Source organism: Notolepis coatsorum (genome assembly GCF_963971535.1).
Source record: "Notolepis coatsorum genome assembly, chromosome: 12".
Lineage (NCBI taxonomy): Eukaryota > Metazoa > Chordata > Actinopteri > Aulopiformes > Paralepididae > Notolepis > Notolepis coatsorum.
The window spans coordinates 41,811,553-41,835,308 of NC_140176.1; the positions used below are offsets into that span (position 1 = coordinate 41,811,553).

General features: G+C 41.6%; 1 protein-coding gene across 1 annotated transcript in view; it reads left to right on the forward strand.

Annotated features, from left to right (window-relative positions):
* Positions 1–7,515: 7,515 nt before the first annotated feature.
* The window catches only part of LOC311238140 (retinol dehydrogenase 12-like), a gene marked incomplete at both ends in the record, with an annotated part of 40,240 nt that continues 23,999 nt past the window's right edge, over positions 7,516–23,756 (forward strand). Inside the window, one exon of the mRNA XM_084326147.1 lies at positions 7,516–7,624. Within this exon, the coding sequence (XP_084182273.1) occupies positions 7,516–7,624 (109 nt within the window). The remainder of the gene's footprint in view (positions 7,625–23,756) is intronic.

Genomic DNA, 23,756 nt, shown 5'->3' on the forward strand with positions numbered 1-23,756 from the left:
CAGGGAAAGTAATACCTTTTTATTTTTGTTTATTCCATTTGATCAGAAACAGAGATGCACATGATCAGGTGAGAAACTTTAGATTACATGTGACAAAGTAATTGATGTCAACTGATTATTCAAAAAAAATACAAAAGAAAGAATAAAAGAAAGAATAATAATTATTACTAGCAGTATGAAAATGACAACCCAACATGGTGATTATAGCCAGCTGACTGATCACCAAAGCACTTATACTCGTCATTTGTTCAGATTTAAAATGGATTATTGTGGCTCCATTCCCCTCACTTTTCCATTTAAAGGGATGTTTCACTTCAGTAGAACTTCAGCAGTCTATCTAAAATCATCTAAGTAAGTTAGCCACCACTACTAAACTAAAACTAGGTGTGGGAAAAAAACTAAATTAATTTAGAAGGTCAAATGGTCAAATTTGAGACTGGCATGTCCGCATTATTTCATAAAGTGATTTGATTGTAACACAATGTGTTCTGAACTTCTTAAATATTACCCCTGACAAATACCCCCCATATAATAATAATAATAATAATAATAATAATAATAATAATAATAATAATAATAATAATAATAATAATAATAATAATAATAATAATAATAATAATAATAATAATAATAATAATAATAATAATAAACTAAACTAAAACAAAAAAAACTAAACTGAAACTAACAAACCAACTCAGGACACTAAGGCTTGCAAATAATATACAGCACTATGTTGCTTATTAATTTCCTTTGCCAGGTTTTTGAAAGTGTTGCTGATGATTGTTAGGATGCCAGAAGATAATCAATTAATCAAATCAATACATCACAATACGTCATCATGACCTTGGCTTTATTTAGCGGGTGATTGTGAGGTGATGTTATACTCTAAATCACAGCTATAATCTAAATCACAGCTATACTCTAAATCACAGTCACAACTATACTCTAAATCAGTCACAGCTATACTCTAAATCAGTCACAGCTATACTCTAAATCACAGCTATACTCTAAATAAGTCACAGTTATACTCTAAATCACAGTCACAGCTATACGTTAAATCAGTCACAGCTATACTCTAAACCAGTCACAGCTATACTCTAAATCACAGCTATACTCTAAATCAGTCACATACTCTAAATCACAGTCACAGCTATACTCTAAATCAGTCACAGCTATACTCTAAATCACAGTCACTGCTATACTCTAAATCAGTCACAGCTACACTCTAAATCACAGTCACTGCTATACTCTAAATCACAGTCACAGCTACACTCTAAATCACAGTCACTGCTATACTCTAAATCACAGTCACAGCTATACTCTAAATCACAGTCACTGCTATACTCTAAATCACAGTCACAGCTATACTCTAGTCTAAATCACAGTCACAGCTATACTCTAAATCACAGTCACAGCTACACTCTAAATCACAGTCACTGCTATACTCTAAATCACAGTCACTGCTATACTCTAAATCACAGTCACTGCTATACTCTAAATCACAGTCACTGCTATACTCTAAATCAGTCACTGCTATACTCTAAATCACAGTCACAGCTATACTCTAAATCACAGTCACAGCTATACTCTAAATCACAGTCACTGCTATACTCTAAATCACAGTCACTGCTATACTCTAAATCAGTCACAGCTACACTCTAAATCACAGTCACAGCTACACTCTAAATCACAGTCACTGCTATACTCTAAATCACAGTCACTGCTATACTCTAAATCACAGTCACTGCTATACTCTAAATAAACACTGACAATGCAAGTTTTGTTTTATTTGTCACGTATAAAGTACATTACAGTGAAATGCTTGGTTCTGTATGAGCCCCCTGAGACTGTGCTTACAGTAAACATTAAAAAAATATATATAAAGACCAAACACTATACAAAATATACAATATACAAACTATAGTACAAACTAAAGTACAAAATTAAGTACAAAATGCTAAAATTGTTGTTGTTGTTTGTCTTGTTTTCTTCTGAGCGTTGATTTCAGGAGAAGGTCACGTTATTTAAAAACTGCTCATATTGCTGGTTAATGGCATCTGCCCTATAGTTAGGAAGCTGTTTGGAAAGTGATTTTGTCACAAGGCGGTTTGTGGTCTGTTGTCTCTCTCTAGCATTGCAAACAAATGCTACCATCTCAAAATCCAAAGCACTGATGTGAATGTTTTTTAATGAAATTACAGGATTTCTAACTAATCAGACAGGCATCTTTGTTTTCCTAATGCCACATTGTTCATTCAGAGCGTAATGTATAAAGGCATTCCTCCATGCACACATACAAAGGCCTCTGGGCAAATCCTTCAACAAAATGTAAATAAAGTACTAATCGACCACAGGAAAAAAGGTACATAATGTACATTATGTTATAGCCGTAAGTAAAATATTTACTTATTGTAAGTAATGTATTTACATTTCGTGTCGGTGAAAGTCCAAAACAAACAGCGCGACCGGGAGTCAAACTAACATTAGTTAGCAGCAGGGATGGACGCCGTTGTGTAAATGCAGCTACAGGCAATCAATGATGAGGAGGATGAGCTGCTGATTTTAAGCCCTGTGGTGCGGTCGTAGGCATGACAGCACAGCTCGAACTACCTGTTGTATTAAATTAATTTATTGATGTTTAACTTGTCCCTGTGTCCAGTCCTTTCGACTAACCCCACCCGTTTATTGTAAACAATGATGCATGTAATTGTATTAACGTTATTGTGTGTTGTAGCTATGTTAATACATTCTGAATGGCATTAACGTTAGTTGGGTATGCTATGCTAGTATGATAGTCCAGACAAACAAAGCTATTTAGTTAGCTTGCTAGCTATCGTTGGTCATCAAAAGTTGTCTGTATTTAACGTTACCTCAGGATACCACTGTCATTGTATTTAGTTGGTTAGCTATTAGCTAATGTTGATAGCATTGAATAGCATCAATGCTAGCTGGCTGGCTACAACGAATTCTCACAAGCTGGCATTATAAAATCTCAACACCAGCCATGGGAATACTGTTTACTAAATTATGGAGGCTTTTTAATCTTCAAGGTAAGAGAGGCTTTGTCATGATCAACTGAAGGCGTATGCTGAACAGTCTATGTGCTTGGCTACTTAGCTAGCTTATTTGGGTTTTCAGAAAAAGGCCCGCTATGTGACGCTAATCTCTAGCTATTATCGTATCGTGTATTTCATCACAGTAGCCTCCCGGTGTTTAATAAACACTTCTAGCCAGGACATATCTGGACATATAAGACATATCATGTTTATTTTTTGTTGGCTGCATGGGTTTGCACATGCGGGTAATCTGGCCCATTTAGGAATTCCCTGAACATGATATTGCATTGGTTTGTGATAGATTATTAGTTACTGGGTATTTCAAAGTACCTCATATTTGGTACCATTTTGAAGCTAACAACTAGGGCTTTCCAATGATATAAAATAAGTGTATGATTATCATCATAATTTTTATTATTATGGTTCATATATAGTTGCACTTGAACTTGTTGAAATTAAACTTGGAAGATAAAAATTTATTTTCAAGCACTTTCCTTGCTTATTTTAGATTTATGTGTAATGAATGGAATGTAGACAATCCTGTTGGCAATATAGAACAGCTGACAGATTAGAAATAGCATCTATTGTTCAAAAGTTATGAATTAATTAATGAAACTAGATTAGATTAAAATATATATATCTTTTTTTACATATTGTGATGGTAATTATAAAACGTTCATGTGTGTGTTAAAAATGTTCTTCAAACTTACCCCATTCTCTTCATAGAGCCCTGTCTTCCTCCATACTCTCCGCCGATCTAGACCCATCTTTCCTGGGTAGGGTAGTAGCGTGGCTCGCCCTGGGTCTCCCTGGCTCTCAGCTGGTGTTGATAGCCAACGCTAGCATGGGAGCTAGCGTCCAGCAGCTAGGGCTTGTCGTCAATTCTAGGTTGATAAAATGAAATATGTTACATATACGAATATGACCCACTAATGAATACACTAAATACAGCAATGTGGCTATTTGAAAACACTGCATTTGTGAAATAAATACGTCAATTGTGTCACGCATTAGCTCAGCAGCTAATGCATGCTAGCCCCTACTAGCCCGGGGGGAAATATAAGTACACAGCGGTACTTTTGAAAAAACAACAATTTTGAGTGGAAAATATGACCAGAATCTCTGGAAAAACATCTCACAAACACTATAGACTGTCATAAACGTTAACGAATGCTATAATAAGTCCAACAAATTACTATAAACAGTACTTACACGGTTGTTTCGAAATTCTCAAACGCGCGTTGAATCCCCGGAGAAATGTATTCCTTGACTCCTTCGCTCTGGGAAAATATACTAAAAAACTCGGCCCGCTGTCAACGGGGGCTTTTATAGAGTTCCTCTAAGACCTGCAGACTAATACTTGCTGTGCTTGTGGTGGTCGGTCTTCCTAATATGGTCACAAAAAATGGTGTCCCTCCGCCAGAAAATGGCCAGACAGGGTGAATCAGAATGACTAACGCGCCCTAGATCACGGCGCTGTGACGGGCGACCTGGAAGGGAGAGGTGGGCTATCGCGTCATCGGTCCAGGAAAGATGTGTACTGGCTTGTAAAGATGGGAACGCAAGGGTGGTGTTTTCAGATTTCAATCAATCAATCAATCAATCAATCAGGTGGAGCCATCACTGTTGTAGAGGGAGGCTATTCACACGTATTAATTTGTAATATCTGCTTTGGGGGGAAAAAACTGTATGATGCAGACTGCTAGATTCGTTCTGGCAACGACACTGGTACCAAGGGACCGTTTGGACTCAACCAGAGTAAGGGGGCAATGCTCTTTTGACCTAACCGTTCAAGGAGGACCTTGCATTCAGTAAGTTATAGCAATGTCTCTGGTTATAGGCCTACTTGCGGTCGAGCTCGAGGACGACCCCAAGTGGACAGTAAGCATCGTTACAGTGATACTTTGAAATTGCACTGCAAGTCTATCACCTTCAATAAGGAAGGATAATAATGTCACAATAATGTCTAATTAAGAGTAGACACGTTGGCATCTTTAATCTCAACTATCTCCGAATTATTCATGTTAACCAAACGTAGAATTTAACAAGACTTCGATTTAGAATGCTAGAACAACAGTAGCCTAGTATTGGTTTTTGAAATCTTCTATGTATTGATTATTTCTTCAGGCTGCTCATTCGATTAATAATTAGGAAGTGACCTTGGGCTGTAATTTCATGTGTGTTTGGTTCTCGTCAAATGTCCAAGGTCAAACAAGGAAATATTGGCAAAAAGTTTCAAATAAGGAAATTGATACGGAGGGACCACAGAATGGGCTTTACTTTACAACACCCTCTCGAAATTAGTCTACCGGTACTTTACTTTCGCTACCATATGTTCGAGATATGTACACGTTGCTCAATAACAACATTATTACCACACGCCATATTTAATACTGTGTCGAAAATATGATTCGTTTGCAGAATTATATAGGTTTTAAAACGTTGAGTGCGATCATATTTACACTTTATGTGCGAGAAGTTGTGATAAAAATATCCCATGTTGGAGATTGAGCTGAAAAGCAAACATTTCACAGCGTCCAGCCTCCCTCTCGGAAATATTATGCGAAAAGTCGCCCCATGATTGGAGCTGAGCCGTCGCAACGTTGTTCTGACAACTGGTTAGGTGGGCGGACTAGATAGCGGACAAGAAACCAATTTGAACACTTGTGTCTCAGTTGTGTCTCTCAAGTGTTCCTCAAGTGGATTTTTTGTTCACCCGTCAGGACCATGTATTGCAGGTAGGAGGACAGCATCATTGCCAACGATGCAAAAGCAACGGTTGTGCGCGTCTATGGAATGTTAGATATCTAAGGAGCTTACACTGTGGCACTGGTGATTTGGCACTATACTGTAGATTAGTCCTGCTTGTGTTAAACTTTGGTATGAAGTTATGTGAGTCTGACTAAATATCTTAAGAATTGTAGTAAAAAAAACACCTTAAGTCATTATAGCCTCTGAATGATTTAATTTAGTTTACACAAACAAGTGAAAAGCTTTGCATCTATAAAGACACATGTTGACCTCATACAGAAGTCTTCAAACTGAATGAATTAACTTAAATGACTTCTTCATTTAAAAAATGTAATTGCAAGTAAAACTATGGAGCAAACAGTAAATTCTGCATCTGCTTATTCAGGTTTGCTCATTTGCCATATTTTGATATGTAGGCTACCGATATTTATGACCAATCTATTACTCTGCACAGGAGTGACTGGTTAAATACTTGATCATCACTCTGTATAACTGATGCAGTGTTAAAACCTGCTGCCACCTTCTAGATTTCTTAACCCGTTGCCTTGGAGATAGACATTTCCACCCTAGGCGTCAAATCAGTGCTGTGTCATGTGCATGTGTGACAATCTAAAATCACATACAATACTGGTACACAAAATGTACAGCCATCACACACGTGCATGTACTGTGTGTATATGTTTGTGCGTGTGTGTGTGTGTGCTCACATACATGTGTGTGCATGTATGTGAGTGAGTCAGTGTGTGTATGTGTGTGTTGAATATCCTCCCTCAGTTTCTGACAAGAACCACTTGTGTTTGACATACAGACCGTTTCTATGCACTGATATACAGACGGTAATCTGTAATCAGTGCTGTCTGTCAGGAAGATAGCAATACTGCCAGAAACAGAGATGGGGACTGACAACAGGAACAACCAATGTGGAAAGTAGGTTCTAAAGAACACAAGTATATTGTAAAGATGACTGTTTTGGAAAATGTGCAGGCAAAAAGATAGATAGAAGATAGACAAACAGATAGATAGATAGATAGATAGATAGATAGATAGATAGATAGATAGATAGATAGATAGATAGATAGATAGATAGATAGATAGATAGATAGATAGATAGATAGATATAGACAGACAGACAGACAGACAGACAGACAGACAGACAGACAGACAGACAGACAAATAGATAGATAGAGACAGACAGACAGACAGACAGACAGACAGACAGACAGACAGACAGACAGACAGACAGACAGACAGACAGACAGACAGACAGACAGATAAATAGACAGACAGATAAATAGCTCATGATGCATAGTCCCGAGAAGGACAAAATAGACTGAATGATAGATATAGAACATACTATAACTTTAATTGCCACACAACCAGTTACACTCAAATTGCCACACAATAGTTACATCAACACCAAATAGATACACAATAGAGGAACACACACTCGGTCCATATCAACACGTAGTAGATAAAGTGCATCAAGTACATTCAGACCACATCACACCTAATAGACATAGACATAAACAATCACCAGAGAGAGAGAGAAGAGACAGAAACACACACAAAACCACATAGATGGTCAATAGAGGGAGTTGAGTGATATCATGCCTGTGGGAAAGAAGCTGGTGTGTGAAGAAACTAAAGAGGTTGAGTCAGACAGACACATGGTACTTTATTTATCTGTGTTTCTGTGTCATCCAGGAGTATGTGCGGCCGCTGGTCCTCAGAGGAGAGGCTTGAGGGGAAAACAGTCATCATCACTGGAGCCAACACCGGCATCGGCAAGGAGACCTCGAGGGACCTGGCTGGGAGAGGTAGAGAGACCTGGCTGGGAGAGATAGAGAGACCTGGCTGGGAGAGATAGAGAGACCTGGCTGGGAGAGACAGAGAGACCTGGCTGGGAGAGATAGAGAGACCTGGCTGGGAGAGGTAGAGAGACCTGGCTGGGAGAGATAGAGAGACCTGGCTGGGAGAGATAGAGAGACCTGGCTGGGAGAGATAGAGAGACCTGGCTGGGAGAGGTAGAGAGACCTGGCTGGGAGAGATAGAGAGACCTGGGTGAGAGAGATAGAGAGACCTGGCTGGGAGAGATAGAGAGACCTGGCTGGGAGAGATAGAGAGACCTGGCTGGGAGAGGTAGAGAGACCTGGCTGGGAGAGATAGAGAGACCTGGCTGGGAGAGGTAGAGAGACCTGGCTGGGAGAGATAGAGAGACCTGGCTGGGAGAGGTAGAGAGACCTGGCTGGGAGAGATAGAGAGACCTGGCTGGGAGAGGTAGAGAGACCTGGCTGGGAGAGATAGAGAGACCTGGCTGGGAGAGGTAGAGAGACCTGGCTGGGAGAGATAGAGAGACCTGGCTGGGAGAGATAGAGAGACCTGGCTGGGAGAGATAGAGAGACCTGGCTGGGAGAGGTAGAGAGACCTGGCTGGGAGAGATAGAGAGACCTGGGTGAGAGAGGTAGAGAGACCTGGCTGGGAGAGATAGAGAGACCTGGGTGAGAGAGGTAGAGAGAACTGTCTGGGAGAGATAGAGAGACCTGGGTGAGACTGAGAGGTAGAGAGACCTTGCTGGGAGAGATAGAGAGACAGAGAGACCTGGCTGGGAGAGATAGAGAGACCTGGGTGAGAGAGATAGAGAGACCTGGGTGAGAGAGATAGAGAGACCTGGCTGGGAGAGATAGAGAGACCTGGGTGAGAGAGGTAGAGAGACCTGGCTGGGAGAGATAGAGAGACCTGGCTGGGAGAGATAGAGAGACCTGGCTGGGAGAGATAGAGAGACCTGGCTGGGAGAGATAGAGAGACCTGGGTGAGAGAGGTAGAGATAACTGACTGGGAGAGTTGGAGAGACAGAGAGACCTGGCTGGGAGAGGCAGAGAGATAGAGAGACCTGGCTGAGAGAGGTAGAGAGACCTTGATGGGAGAGGTAGAGAGACCTTGATGGGAGAGATAGAGAGATAGATATACCTGGCTGGGAGAGGTAGAGCGACCTGGCTGGGAGAGATAGAGAGAACTGGCTGGGAGAGGCAGAGAGACCTGGCTGAGAGAGTTGGAGAGTTGGAGAGACCTGGCTGAGAGAGGTAGAGAGACCTGGCTGAGAGAGGTAGAGAGAACTGGCTGAGAGAGGTACAGAGACCTGGCTGGGAGAGGTACAGAGACCTGGATGGGAGAGGTACAGAGACCTGGATGGGAGAGGTACAGAGACCTGGATGGGAGAGGTACAGAGACCTGGATGGGATAGACAGAGAGATAAAGAGATCTGGCTGAGAGAGGTAGAGAGATAGAGAGACCTGGCTGAGAGAGGTACAGAGACCTGGCTGGGAGAGTTGGAGAGACAGAGAGACCTGGCTGAGAGAGGTAGAGAGACCTGGATGGGATAGACAGAGAGATAAAGATATGGCTGGGAGAGGTAGAGAGACAGTATCTTGTGAGTACAAATTATTTCAAGTATTCCCTTTATTTTAGATAAGAATTGAGAGTTTATTATATCTTTTTTTTACCCAAGGACAATGCACATTAATCAACATATTCAGTTCCCACATCAATGTGAATGTGGAGTTTGCTAATGAGCTAGTTTTCCTCCATAGTCTCTGCCTACAGCATGCATGTCTTTATGGTGTGGGAGGGAACCGGAGTACCCGGAGGAAACCCACGCAAACACGGGAAGAACATGCAAACTCCACACAGAAAGCCCCCCCGCTGGGGTTTGACCCCAGGACCTCCTTGCTGTGAGGCAACAGTGCCACCCACATGTGTGTTCCTTTTCTCTCTCTCTCTTTCACACACTCCCTAGGATTTCTTCTCAAAGGTCGCTTTACGGATTCTGACCTTTTCCCGGGACTTAAGCATGAGTGGCTGTAAACAGGAGTCCTGGCTGATTGTCAAGCGGCTGCCCTCTGTCCCCTACTATAGTAAACACCTTACTTACTCGCATACTTGACTCAGTGTTGTTGTTGTCGTGTGACTGTGCATACTTTGGCGAAGGAATCTTGGCATGGGATGTTTCATTTTCGAGGTTGTAATTCCCGTGCGTACGTTGACGAGTGACGCTCTGCCAGCACAAAGCTACATAATCCTGGTTCAACTTGGAACAATGCAGTGTTGCATTGCACCCCTTCTAGAATGATATGGCTAGGACTATGATGAGTGTCCTAAAACTGTTAATAACCAAGCCTTACCCCTTCAGCACAGAGAGATGAAACTGCACTGTCAGGAGTAGCGTAGATACCCCGGTGCTGACTTTCTGCCGTGAGAATCTAGTGCTGTGTCCCATATCTCTGCCATATCAGGGGGAGGGGAGGTACAGGTATGGGCAGGGCAACAGAAAGATAATACATAATTATAGGCAATAAGTAACTGCAGTAAGGCAGTAAGAGTCAAATCTGCTTTTGTTGTGTTTTTGAAGACGTGAAGACCCTTATGGACGAGCAACGTCACTAAAACGTACTCACTCGCGGATAGTCACTCTGCCCCCTACAGGCATGGCGTGTTACCTACAGTAGTACCTATGCCACTTTGTGTCCTGGTTTTCTGTCCCAAGGAATCCAGACAAATGACCATGAGAGAAAGAGAGAGAGAGAGAGAGAGAGAGAGAGAGAGAGAGAGAGAGAGAGAGAGAGAGAGAGAGAGAGCAAGAGAGAGAGAGATAGAGATGGATAGAGATAGCGAGAGAGAGTGCAAGAGAGAGATGGATAGAGAGGGAGAGAGAGAAAGAGAGAGAGCGAGAGAGAGCGCAAGAGAGAGAGAGAGAGAGAGAGAGAGAGAGAGAGAGAGAGAGAGAGAGAGAGAGAGGACAAGGTGTAACAATGCTCAGAGTAAGCCAGATCTGACATGTGTTCTTTTTCTTTTATTATGTTACTGCCAGTCATCTACTCGGGACCGATGAAAGAGAGACCGGCAGAGGGAATAGAGGGGGCATTGTGAGGTCCAGTCCCCACCCCAGCCAGACATACCGGTACAACAGAGAGAGAGAGAGAGAGAGAGAGAGAGAGAGAGAGAGAGAGAGAGAGAGAGAGAGAGAGAGAGAGAGAGAGAGAGGGGGGGGGGGGGCAGGGTAGACAGACACACACACACACATTGAACAAGCTGGTTCTGCATGCGTGGCTCAGCTCGCTCAGTTGGTTGCGTTTGAAAAGCTCTGTGTGCCATCCGCTTCCTTTCACCAAACACGTGACCACGACGTTCACAAGAATGTGTGTGTGTGTGTGTGTGTGTGTGTGTGTGTGTGTGTGTGTGTGTGTGTGTGTGTGTGTGTGTGTGTGTGTGTGTGTGTGTACCAAGGATGAGCTGAAAAAAACCAGCTCTTCCAATTAGAAAGTAGAATGGTCATAATTGTGCTCTCCCCCAACTCCACAAAATGCAATAATTGTCAAAGTGTCATTGTTATCTTCACCAGGTGGCAGCGTGTGTGTGTAGGTGTGTGTGTGTGTGTGTGTGTGTGTGTGTGTGTGTGTGTGTGTGTGTGTGTGTGTGTGTGTGTGTGTGTGTCAGAGAGTGTATCTGTTTGCGGCAAACTCTACTCTATGAGCAACGACCTCTTGTGGTTTTGGCAATTCAGGACCTGTCCTGTAGCACAATAGACAGCTAACCCCGCCTGTCCTGGCCGGCCTGGAGTGATGAGCAAGTGCACCCGTTTGCAATCCCTTTGTTTTTGTTTTTTTGTTTTTTAAATCAGGGACTCCCTCCTATAGGGAATTCCTATGTATTTACCAGTGATGTTGTTGATTCGGGACCCCTGGCCCTCTTTCCTATGTATTTACCAGTGATGTTGTTGATTTGGGACCCAGTCGTGCACCAGCCGTGTCTTGTGCCCAGAGATTAAACTTGGTGGGTCATGTGGTCACGGTTCTTTTCTTCAGAAATGAGCCCCGTGGCCCCGTCCCGGAAGGTCCAATAATGTCAGCCAAGGCCTCCGTCATTTAACCCTTTCACTACCACACTACCGAAGGTTAACCTTTCACTACCACACTACAGACGGTTAACTGTCTGTAGTGTGGTAGTGAAAGGGTTAACCTCATGTAGTGTGGTTGTGAAAGGGTTAACAATCTGCCGTGTGGCAGTGAAAGGGTTAACCTTCTGTATTGTTTCAGTGAAAGGGTTAACACTAACGTTACTTCACTCAGGGTGTCGTTTCCATTGGGTGTGTTTTTCTGGGACTGGGAGTCCTGCTGCATCGTATATTATAAGAGTCCAACAGGAGTCTCTCTGAGATTATTTATGTTTAGCCCTCTTTTCCAAGGGCACTGGAGACTGACAGGAAGATTGTCACAAGAGCTGTAAAACACATGGGGTGTGTGTGTGTGTGTGTGTGTGTGTGTGTGTGTGTGTGTATGTGTGTGTATATATACTGTATATATAGTGAACATATATAAGCCTGTGAATATAAGGCCTTGCTGTTGTATTTCATTTGAGGGAACGTTCCTTCACATGGGCTAAAGAGAGCTAAAGACTCGTAATTAAAGGCCGAAGCATTTTACATTTACATTTAGCCATTTAGTTGATGCTAGGGTCAGTGGCATTGTTCGTCAAATAGTATCGAGTTTGAGTGTTACACTCTGAGTGCATAGTAGTATAGACATATTAACACTATCAGTGCCGGCCTTGTTTTCCTTTTTACCCCCTTGAATGCCATCATCCACTTCAATGTTAGCGTTAAAAATGCATAATCTATGTTTTAAATTGTGTCTAATCTGCCCATCGCTTATCAATGACTTGTTTGCAGTCAACATTGTCGAAACGGATTGTTTTTTAATCGGTTGATATCCTTTTTATAGCATTTAGAAAAGCTATCGTTCTCTCGAAAATGTCCGGAAAATTTAAAGATTCCCCCATAAACGCCATTTATTGGAATATTCTCGAATACACTAGACACGTTGTCATTTGTCGGCCTATTTATGAATCGTTTTCAAATAAACGCTAGATTATCGATAGTATATGTGTACTTATGCACGCTATAGAAGCGGGCTGAAAAATCTATTCTCTAATTTCCTCAACATCACACACACACACACACACACACACACACACACACACACACACACACATACACACACACGGCACATGCTGATATCTCAGTGAATACAGCTCTGATTATCCTAAAACTGGTAACATAGACTCCTTACCTTAGATCAGATGTTCTCCAAAAAGATTATTCCAATTCCTGATCGCCATTCCAAATATCGATCGCGTTTATTGATTGATTATTGGCTGCTGTAAATATATATTCCACTCTGCTTTCCAACTCGCGATCACTTCCCTCATCATCAGATCCATCGCCAGCATAATGGAGCCAGTAGGCTCCCCCCACAGGGATCTCCCAGTATAATCGAATGGCCTGCAGTTACACAGGGATAGACGATAGGGGGCGGTATTTTCCCATCTGAGCTCCTAGAGGGTCTGCTGTACCAACGGGAGACTCGGTTGATGAAATATGAATTCAGATCGCTAATAAAAAAATCAAACGACAATACACGTCGTCGGCACTCAACGGGGGGCATGATATGACGACAATACACGTCGTCGGCATTCAAAGTGTTAATATAGTAGGTAGTAGTATAAGTATAGTAGCGTAGTAGTATAGGGTACATAATAGTAAAAAGACAGTAAGAAGGTCTGTTTTTTTTAGATATTGTTTGAAGAGGTGTGCCTTTGAAGTCACTACTATTATTATTATTATTATTATTATTATTATTATTATTATTATTATTATTATTATTATTATTATTATTATTATTATTATTATTATTATTATTATTATTATTATTATTATTATTATTATTATTATTGTTAATATTATTAGTCTCTGGTCCAGAGCTTTTATTTATTTTAAATAATTATTATTTTTAATAGAGGGCTCTGGTCTGGTCTCGTTCTCTCTCTCTGACAATATAAAACAAAAAGCTTTCTTGGACTCAACCAATGAACAAGCTACCAGAAAATAAGAGATTCCAAACAAAAAGGTCATTATGGATTTATGTGCATTATGATTACTGTGATTTATGATCAGGAGACATTTGTGTGGTTATATGGGGTAGTGCGCACATATAATCTAAAGGCACGTTATTCAGAAAAAGTATGACAAAACATTTCCATCAGACTCTGAACTCAATGCTGCCTTTTTATTAACAGTCAAAAGAAGGGTACTTGTTACATGAAGAGACAGAACATAACCTAAGGACACTACACTGACCCTCGACATAAATGAGCCAAGACTACTGCTGGTGTGGAGGGGCGCCGGGTCTGTTCTGCTGCTGCTCTCTGTTCTCGCTGGAGCTTCCGGCCAAGGTGTTTCATCAGGAGTCAATCAGCATCCGCCAGCTGAGAACCATCACCTCTCAGCACACTCAGTACACAGAGGAGAGAGGGGGGAGAGAGACACTCATTACACAGAGGAGAGAGAGGGGGAGAGAGAGACACTCAGTACACAGAGGAGAGAGAGGGGGAGAGAGAGACACTCAGTACACAGAGGAGAGAGAGGGAGAGAGAGACACTCATTACACAGAGGAGAGAGAGGGAGAGAGAGACACTCAGTACACAGAGGAGAGAGAGGGAGAGAGAGACACTCATTACACAGAGGAGAGAGAGGGGGAGAGAGACATACACACAGTACAGAGAGGGAGAGAAAGAGACACACTCAGTTCCCTGAACTTTTCAAAGTCTGTTAATGTTCGACTGGTAGACTCTAGTGCAGAGAGACGAGCAAGACAACTGAACGGGTTTCAAGGGGGTTTAATGTAAGAAGGCACAGAGTAGTCAGACAAGCGAGGGGTCGTAGACGAGGCCAGGTACTCAGACAGTCCAGAGGGTAATCAAGGAGAAGCATAGTCAGACGAGCGGTGGTCATACACAGGATCCAGAACAAGAGCAGGGAGGGGAGCCAGGTAGAGGACTGTTGACAAGGAGGACAAGGCAGGATTAGGTAAGGCAACACGGATACGGGAATAAACAAGAATGAGCACAAAACTATGACTGACTGGGTTAGCTGAAACTACAATCTGGCGGTGTCTTGCAGTATGAGCTGGGTATTTGTAGCCGGATGATTGGCTGATAGCCAGCAGCTGTGGATCCTTGGGACCTGCCTCCACACCAGGAATCCTGTAATTAGCCACACATACCCACACCCACACAGAGACAACAAGACTAGGAGACAGGGGACATGACAAAGTCACAGATTTTACTCGCTAACATGTCGAACAAAACGTCCTTCTCGCGCGCAAACTCAATTATGTCTGGTTGGCACATTTTTCGCATTTTCTAAACGTTTGCCGGTAGGCCTCTGGGACAAGCTATCTATTTGCACTACCTCTTCTACCAAATCTTTTGCTTGAACTTGAACTTAAGTTGACTGTCACAACATTGTAACTTTGGACACTTGCACTATACCTCCTGAACCTTACCTACTAATTTGCATTGCAACAAAAGTGACCAAACCTCCTTGGACCAACGCATGGCGGCTGTCTGCTCGAAAGCGTTAAAAGTATGAATCTACCTCTGATTCTCCAAAGGGAGGAGGCACTAAAGCGATGTGTGTCTGCTAATGGCAATCTTAAAAGAAGAATCACTGTGGTGGTGGTGAGGAATAGTAGGGTAGGGTGGTTTATTTTTTGTGATCAAATTTATTTAGGATAAACTAAATGTGAGGAAGCTGTTCATAGACGTCAGCTCACCTTTTAACACCATAGTCCCCTCCATCCTGGACACCAAACTCAGAGACCTGGGCCTCAACCCCAACCTGTGCAGCTGGATCCTGGACTTCCTGTTGGATCGGTGACAGGTGGTGAGGATGGGCTCCAACATCTCTGACCCCCTGATCCTCAACACAGGAGCTCCCTCCTCTACTCCCTGTACACCCACGACTGTGTAGCCACACACAGCTCCAACCTGGTGATCAAGTTCGCCGACAACACAGCGGTGATGGGACTGATCACCAGCAGCGACGAGTCAGCCTACCGGAGTGAGGTTGAGAACCTGGCAAAGTGGTGCCAGGGAAGCAACCTCACTCTCAACCTTGACGAGACCAAGGAGCTGATCATCGACTACAGGCAGGGAGGAGTGGCCACAGAGAAGCTGGACTAGAGAGTGCACACCGGCCACGTGGTAAAAAAAAAAAAAGGCCCAGCAACGCGTCTACCACCTCAGGGGACTGAAAAGGTTTGGCATGAGGCCACACATCCTGAGGGCCTTCTAGAGAGGCCCTCAACAACAACCGCCGAGCACTGGAGAGATTGGTGCGAACGGCCCAAAAGATCTGCGGATGCAAGCTACCCACCATAGACAGTATTCACCGAGTGGTGCGTCAGCAAGGCACACAGGATCCTGAGAGACCCCACCCACCCAAACCACAAACAGTTTGAGCTCATGCCATCTGGCAGACGGTACCGCAGTCTCAGGTCCACATCCAAAAGAACACTGAACAGCTACTTCCACCAGGCTACCATAAATAACAGGCTGTGCATCTGCCAATGGCTATGAAAGAGGTAACTCGGCATGGGAATGAGAGGACACTTCAACATTTCCAAAAAGGTTCCTCTCTTACAAGTGTGCCATTGGTTAAGATACCACGTGCCAGTGGTGGCACTTGTGCCTAAGGTCGCTGACCCCTGCTCTAAATCATCACAAGCATACACACAAAAGCACCTTAAGTGACTTACACACCACACAAGAACACTTTAGACGCACACACTGCTGCTAACATACAGTTTCATCTAAGTTTGTATAGATAAAATACATGTTGTGTATTATGTTTAGTCTATAGTTTAGTTTATAGTTTTAGTTTACATTTATATTTATAGATTATAGTTATAGTTTGTATAGATAGAATATACGTTGTGTACTATGTTTACAAATCTACTATGGTTGATGAGCCGGGAAAAACAAGCATCTCAAGTTTTTTTTAATGATTGTACAACCTCTTCCACCCGTGGGGTCCATCGGCGGACCGCAAATGACATCACATCATAAATCAATCTGTCTAGACTGTCTGACAAAAGTATCGTTTAATTTTTCAAAGGTATTCAAGTATAAACATCATAACCATGTCACAACAGCAGTTATAATGTATATTATCATCAATACGTGAGTTTACCAATAGGTTAAAGTGTTATTCGATAGATTTTCGTTTTCGTTTAGCTGTTGTTGAGTTCGCGAAAGTCGTCCATTTTGGAACAATTTACGTCGGGAATTGTAGTTTATTTTTATTAAAAAAAAATGTAATCCTCTCTTTCTCCGATTTCTTCTCTTTTTTCTCCCCATTCCAATTTAGTCGTTATGCCAATTCCCCCCCCCCCCCCCCTACCTGGTCGTTTGTGCGCATGTTCCCCCTACTGATCGGTACAAGGGAACCCTGAAGTCTACCACATGCTTCCTCCGTCACATGCGGAGACAGCCAGTGGCTCTCTTTTCACCTGGCAGCGAGGACTCTCATTGGTGAAGTGTAACGCGTGGGAGGTCACGCTGCCTTCACCATTTCCTGCCTTTCGCTGAGCAGGCGCCCAGACCTGACCTGTAGGCGTCGCTGTCCACAACGCCACATTACCACCCACGACTTCCCTCCCGCTAACTCAGCCAAACGAGTTAGTATGACGATCGGCCCAAGCCGCAGGCAATGTTGACTCCGGGAGTCAAGACCGCAGCCTCTTGCATTGGTGACGAGCGCAATCTCCGCTACGCCACCCGACCGCCGGGAATTGTAGTTTTTTTACGCCATTTTGAAGAGGACACAGAGAACTTTCGATGAGCGTTGGAATTTTTCCGAACGACACTTCCCAAAGGCCTCTATGGGGTTTCAAGCAAATTACTTCTGTATGAATCTTTTTAATATCTCTTATTACTCGGGATAATAAACCACAAAACGTAACGTTATTGGCATATATTGAAGCGCAGTTAGTTTCTCTTCCCTATTTTTAGCATGTAGCAACAATTAAATTTGAAATTAGTTTCAAAATGGTGGCACCCTAGCAAAAATTTAAAATCTACTGTACATACAGTAGATTTCATTATCTGTGCTTATGCATGCCTGGTGATACTAAATCCAAATTGAACTCAGGCATTTGAAATATAAGATAATAATAATAATATTTCAAATTGCATTGGTCCGGATGGGAGAATTCAGTACCGTATCTACAAAACCTTCTGTTTAATCATCTTCCCTTCATTCATTTCTTTCGATTTTTTGTACACATGATCTCAAGAAGGTACTGAACGAGATCAGTGGCAGTTTCTCATGTCTGGTCATTTTTAGCATGGTGTTATTCACTGTCACAGATGCAAAGAAAAATCATAATTCATATTCTCCTTTGTTTCATCACAATTTAAGCAAGCCTAGTAATAGACACAATATTTCGGACACCTTGGAATACATTCACTGAGGTCCATAGACGTCCCTAGATACCAAGAATATGCAAATGGGCCTTGTAGAAGTGGCGCAATATTTCATTTACTTAGGTATGTATTTTAGGCGGATTTTCAGAAAATAGGGCTCCGGGCTTAAGACAAGTATTCACTTTTTAGAAAAATAACAATTAAACATATTTAAAGACATGAGTAGAAATAGTAGACAGGTCCAAGCCACCACCACTATCTTAACCTTAATTTATAATGGCCTTCAACTGCACCACCAGACTATTCCACATTGCAGTAGTTGCCTCCCTCACTCAAGCTCTAAATACACAATGTCCAAATACATCAAAGTCCACGCTCCGAGAGCAAGCCAACAAGGCGGTTTCCAGCTCATAGCTACCAGCTTCTTTGCTGCTGTTGGCCCAGCCAGAAGAGTTAGTGTTTCCATAAGTGACAACACCAAATTAGAAAAGTCATTCAGAATTAACACATTGGGCAAGAGAGGGACATGATGAATTGAAAATGGGGGACCCTGATGTAAACAAGACGAAAGTCTTTCTCTGGTCTGCATCCCCTTAACAATTGTATGTACTGAGCTGTACTGTACTGTACCCATTCTGCAATCTGTTAATAAACTTTTCAATCAATCAATCAATCAATCAATCAATCAATCAATCAATCAATTCATCTCAAATCTCATTATTGTCACATAATGTAAAACTTTGGCTTAATTTAATGGAACAAAACTTCCTTGGTGTCAAATAAATTCTGTGTATAAAGTTTAGGGTGATTTATTTGTAACTCCAGTGCTTTGAGGCGCGCGTGTGCACACACAGCAGTTCCTCGACTCCCGTCTCCTTGATGCAGAGAGTCGCTCTCAAGTCCTCAGTGGACGTAGATCTGCCTGCATAGGATCTATGCCTGGAGGGGGAGGCAGCCCCATCACCTTTCACCTCCTCCCCAGCCAATGCAACACTAGTAATAATAATACACTTTATTTAGTTACATAAAATGTGCAGATAATTGTCATTCTATATGAAAAAAATTGTTGACGATTTCTGACAACATGAAAAGCACACTTTCTACACTTATTTATTATAATAGAGTTCTGACATTAAAATGTATAAAAGACTATTAGCAGGTTTATGACTAAATAAAAGCAATGCATGAAGTTAATTGTAAATGAGATTATATAATAACATAATAACATTCAATTAAATAGATTCAACTGGAATTCAAAGACGTCTCTGTTTTTTTATGTTACCTTGTACTGGAACCAAAATCAATCATGTCTTTTCAAGCCTCATTTAGTAAGGGGAAAACATACACAATATCATTAACAGTGTGTCAGCAAATGAACATATGCAAATAAGCTGCCGCTTGTCACTGAGCTCACTGGTATACACTACAGATGGGTGAACAGCAGCATCATTATACAGCAGTGAGTACTTGCTGCTTCAACTGGCAACAAAGAAAACAATCAAGCCTCACTAATGTTTGCGCTCATATTCCTATGCTTTTTTGTTCTTAGTTCTATTTAATTTTAATTTTAAAATGTTCTTGTGTACTTTAGATACTATTTGTACCATGTATGTATGTATGTATGTATGTATGTATGTATGTATGTATGTATGTATGTATGTATGTATGTATGTATGTATGTATGTATGTATGTATGTATGTATGTATGTATGTATGTATGTATGTATGTATGTATGTATGTATGTATGTATGTATGTATGTATGTAGTATGTATGTATGTATGTATGTATGTATGTATGTATGTATGTATGTATGTATGTATGTATGTATGTATGTATGTATGTATGTATGTATGTGTTTCATTACATGTACATATACATACCAATTATTGGCTTGTTCTATTCTCTATCCATCTATCATCCATAGCAACACTATATTATCACCGAAATCATCTTGGGGGATCCCCTTTGAACAGCCCATCTGAGGTTTCTCTCCTCCACGCCCCCTTTGGTGTTTTTTTTTCATCTTCATTGGGGAATGTCTGGGGGTGTTGCATATGTGGATTTTATGGTGGTCTTTGTTCTGGATCTATTGTGATTGTTTATGTTTATGTTTATTTAGGATCCCCATTAGCTTTTGCACTAGGCAAAAGCTATTCTGTTTCTTCTTTACTTGTAAAGCAATTCCATGTGATTTCGGGCTATACAAATACATTTGATTTGATTTGATTATGATTACCATTTCCACACATTAATGTCTACTGAAGTTAAAGGGATAGTTCGGATTTTTCTACAGTAGGTTGTATGAAATACTTGCCAGTAGTGTAGTGGATGCAAAGCTCTTAGCGTACTTACCGAGTCCTGTGGTCGGAGTTCTGGTTTGTGAGTGAACCAGAACGTAAAACGGGATCTGGAAACCAAAAAGTTTTAATTCACACCGCCACATGCAGGCGAAAGGGTTACCTATACAACACAAAACCGTGGTCCCCCAGCATTTCAGATAATTTTATCACTGCACTATTTTGTTTCTAGGAAAAAGCCAGTGTATTACTACGCACTGGAGCCTATTCACAGATAATGCAAAAATGCTGGAGGAGTGTGGTTTGGTTTTGGAGGTGGCTAACCCTTTGCCTGCATGTTGTGGTGTGGATTCAAATGTTTTGGGTTTTGTGACCCCGTTTGCTGCCTGTCTAAAGCTTTGTGGTTAATTTACATTTAGCTGATGCTTTTGGTTCACTCAGAACCCGGCCAGAACTCAATAAATGAGCTAATAGCTTTACATCTACTACACTACTGGCAACTGGCAAGTATTTCACAAAACGTAATGTCCAAAAATCCAAACTGTCTCTTTAATACTGGATTATTTCCCCGCTTGCACAAAATCACATAGGATGGTCACTTCCTGCAAGACAGTAGACAGGGTAACTGTTGTGGGAACTCTGGTAGGCAATAGGAGTTGCCTAGTAGGCTCAATAAGACAAATGGATAGTCCCACCACGGAAAATAAGAAGGGATGGAGACAGGTTTTAATAATATAATAATAAACTGTATTTGTATAGCACCTCAATTGCAGCTCAAAGTGCTTCACAGCAGTAAATAAAACTACAGGCATACAATGTGCACAGCATTGTCAGATCAAGAGCAATGCATAAAGTGCAGACATAAAATAAGTATAAAACAAGCATAGATTTAGTAGTGTAGTGTGATGTGTGCCTGGTGCCAGTGTATGGCAGCCATTGAGCCTGCATAGCCCAAGGTTGGGTGCTACCAGTGGTGGTGAAGGAGGCAATTTCCACCCTACATTGTGGGGAGTGCTTTTAGTGTCTAGAAAAGCGCTATATAAATCTAATGAATGAATGAATAAAATAGATAGCAGCAAAATAGACAAGGTCAAGGTAAGGCATAGAGCATTGAATCCCATAGTTTTTCATATTAAAATCTAACATCTTAATAGGCCTCTTTGTTTATGGTTTGATTCTATGGCCATTTAAAAATAGACAGTAATAAAATAGCTAAATAGAATAGACAGAGTAAAATAGTGCAATAGTGCAGTGCAATGAAATAGTTAGTAAAATAGTGCAATAGTGCAGTGCAATAAAATAGTTAGTAAAATAGTGCAATAGTGCAGTGCAATAAAATAGTTAGTCAAATACAATAGACAGAGTAAAATAATGCAATAGTGCAGTGCAATAAAACAGTGCTCATCTACAGTACTCTCATTTACAGTACAATAAATCAATCAAATAAAATAGCCCTCATTGACAATACAATGATGTTAAGTTTTCATTCTCTTGTTGATTATTATCTGTGGCTGTAAAATGTTTGTGCTTTGTATTGATCATGTTTGCAAACACAAACACTGGAGAAAAACAGATCTATATTCCGAGATAACGGGTTCAGAATGTCCCCTGTATCAAACTATTCAAGAATATAGGCCATATCCATGTATCCCAAATTGATATTGTCCAAAAATAAATCACAGATTTGGGCTTTAATCACATAGGGTGATCTCATTTGAACAGATTCTACGATGTGACCCTGTGTTTAGTGTTTGACTGTCTGATGCCGTGAGTGTAATACCTATATCGTCCACATGGCCCCCGGAAACTGCTGCGTGTTGTTGTCTTCACGCGAACCCTAACTTTCTTTCAAAACCGTTTGTTTACTGTTTGTCTAGAAATTATAAGGGGTTTGGCTGACAGGGGAATGTATGGAACAATTTGGTCTTCCCTCATGGGAGCGGGGAGATGGGAACAAAGACACTTTGACGGGGCACAGACACAGTGCTCTGGTTGAATAATGGCTGTTCTCTCCCATAATTACTGGGCATAGCAGTGTTTGTGTGTGTGTGTGTGTGTGTGTGTGTGTGTGTGTGTGTGTGTGTGTGTGTGTGTGTGTGTGTGTGTGTGTGTGTGTGTGTGTGTGTGTGTGTGTGTGTGTGTGTGTGTGTGTGTGTGTGTGTGTGTGTGTGTGTGTGTGTGTGTGTGTGTGTGTGTGTGTGTGTGTGTGTGTGTGTGTGTGTGTGTGAGAGCATTTGTAAGCTTGCAAGTTGTCAGTGTTTCTTTGTCTACTGTACGTATGAGCAGTGCAACCATGCATGCCTGTGTGACAGGGAGGGAAAAAGCGGTATGTTTGTGTGTGCATGCGTATATGTGTGCGTGTGTGTGTGTCTGTGTGCGTATGTGTGTGTGCGCGCGCATGTGTGTGTGTCTGTGTGCACGTGTGTGTGTGCGGTGTACAGGTTTGCATGCAAGCACCCCGTGTCGGCACACATGTCCTCACGGACCTCTTTCTGAGCTCATTAAAAGGAATGCGCAGTCATTTACGTCAAAGGCAAATGAGATTAACACAGTAGAGAGGGTTTTGTTCTCAAGTGAGACAACAGGAGGATAAATGAGGTAGGCCTACTGGATGGGAGTTTATAAATGAGGTACTAAGCCTACTGGATGAGACTTTATAAATGAGGTACTAGGCCTACTGGATACAACTTTATAAATGAGGTAGGCCTACTGGATGATACTTTATAAATGAGGTAGGCCTACTGGATGACAGTTTATAAATGAGGTAGGTCTACTCGATGAGACTTTATAAATGAGGTAGGCCTACTGGATACAACTTTATAAATGAGGTAGGCCTACTGGATGACAGTTTATAAATGAGGTAGGTCTACTCGATGAGACTTTATAAATGAGGTAGGCCTACTGGATGAGACTTTATAAATGAGGTAGGTCTACTGGATGAGACTTTATAAATGAGGTAGGTCTACTGGATGATACTTTATAAATGAGGTAGGTCTGCTCGATGAGACTTTATAAATGAGGTAGGCCTACTGGATGATACTTTATAAATGAGGTACTAGGCCTACTGGATACAACTTTATAAATGAGGTAGGTCTACTCGATGAGACTTTATAAATGAGGTAGGCCTACTGGATGAGACTTTATAAATGAGGTAGGCCTACTGGATGAGACTTTATAAATGAGGTAGGTCTACTGGATGAGACTTTATAAATGAGGTAGGTCTACTGGATGATACTTTATAAATGAGGTAGGCCTACTGGATGATACTTTATAAATGAGGTACTAGGCCTACTGGATACAACTTTATAAATGAGGTAGGTCTACTGGATACA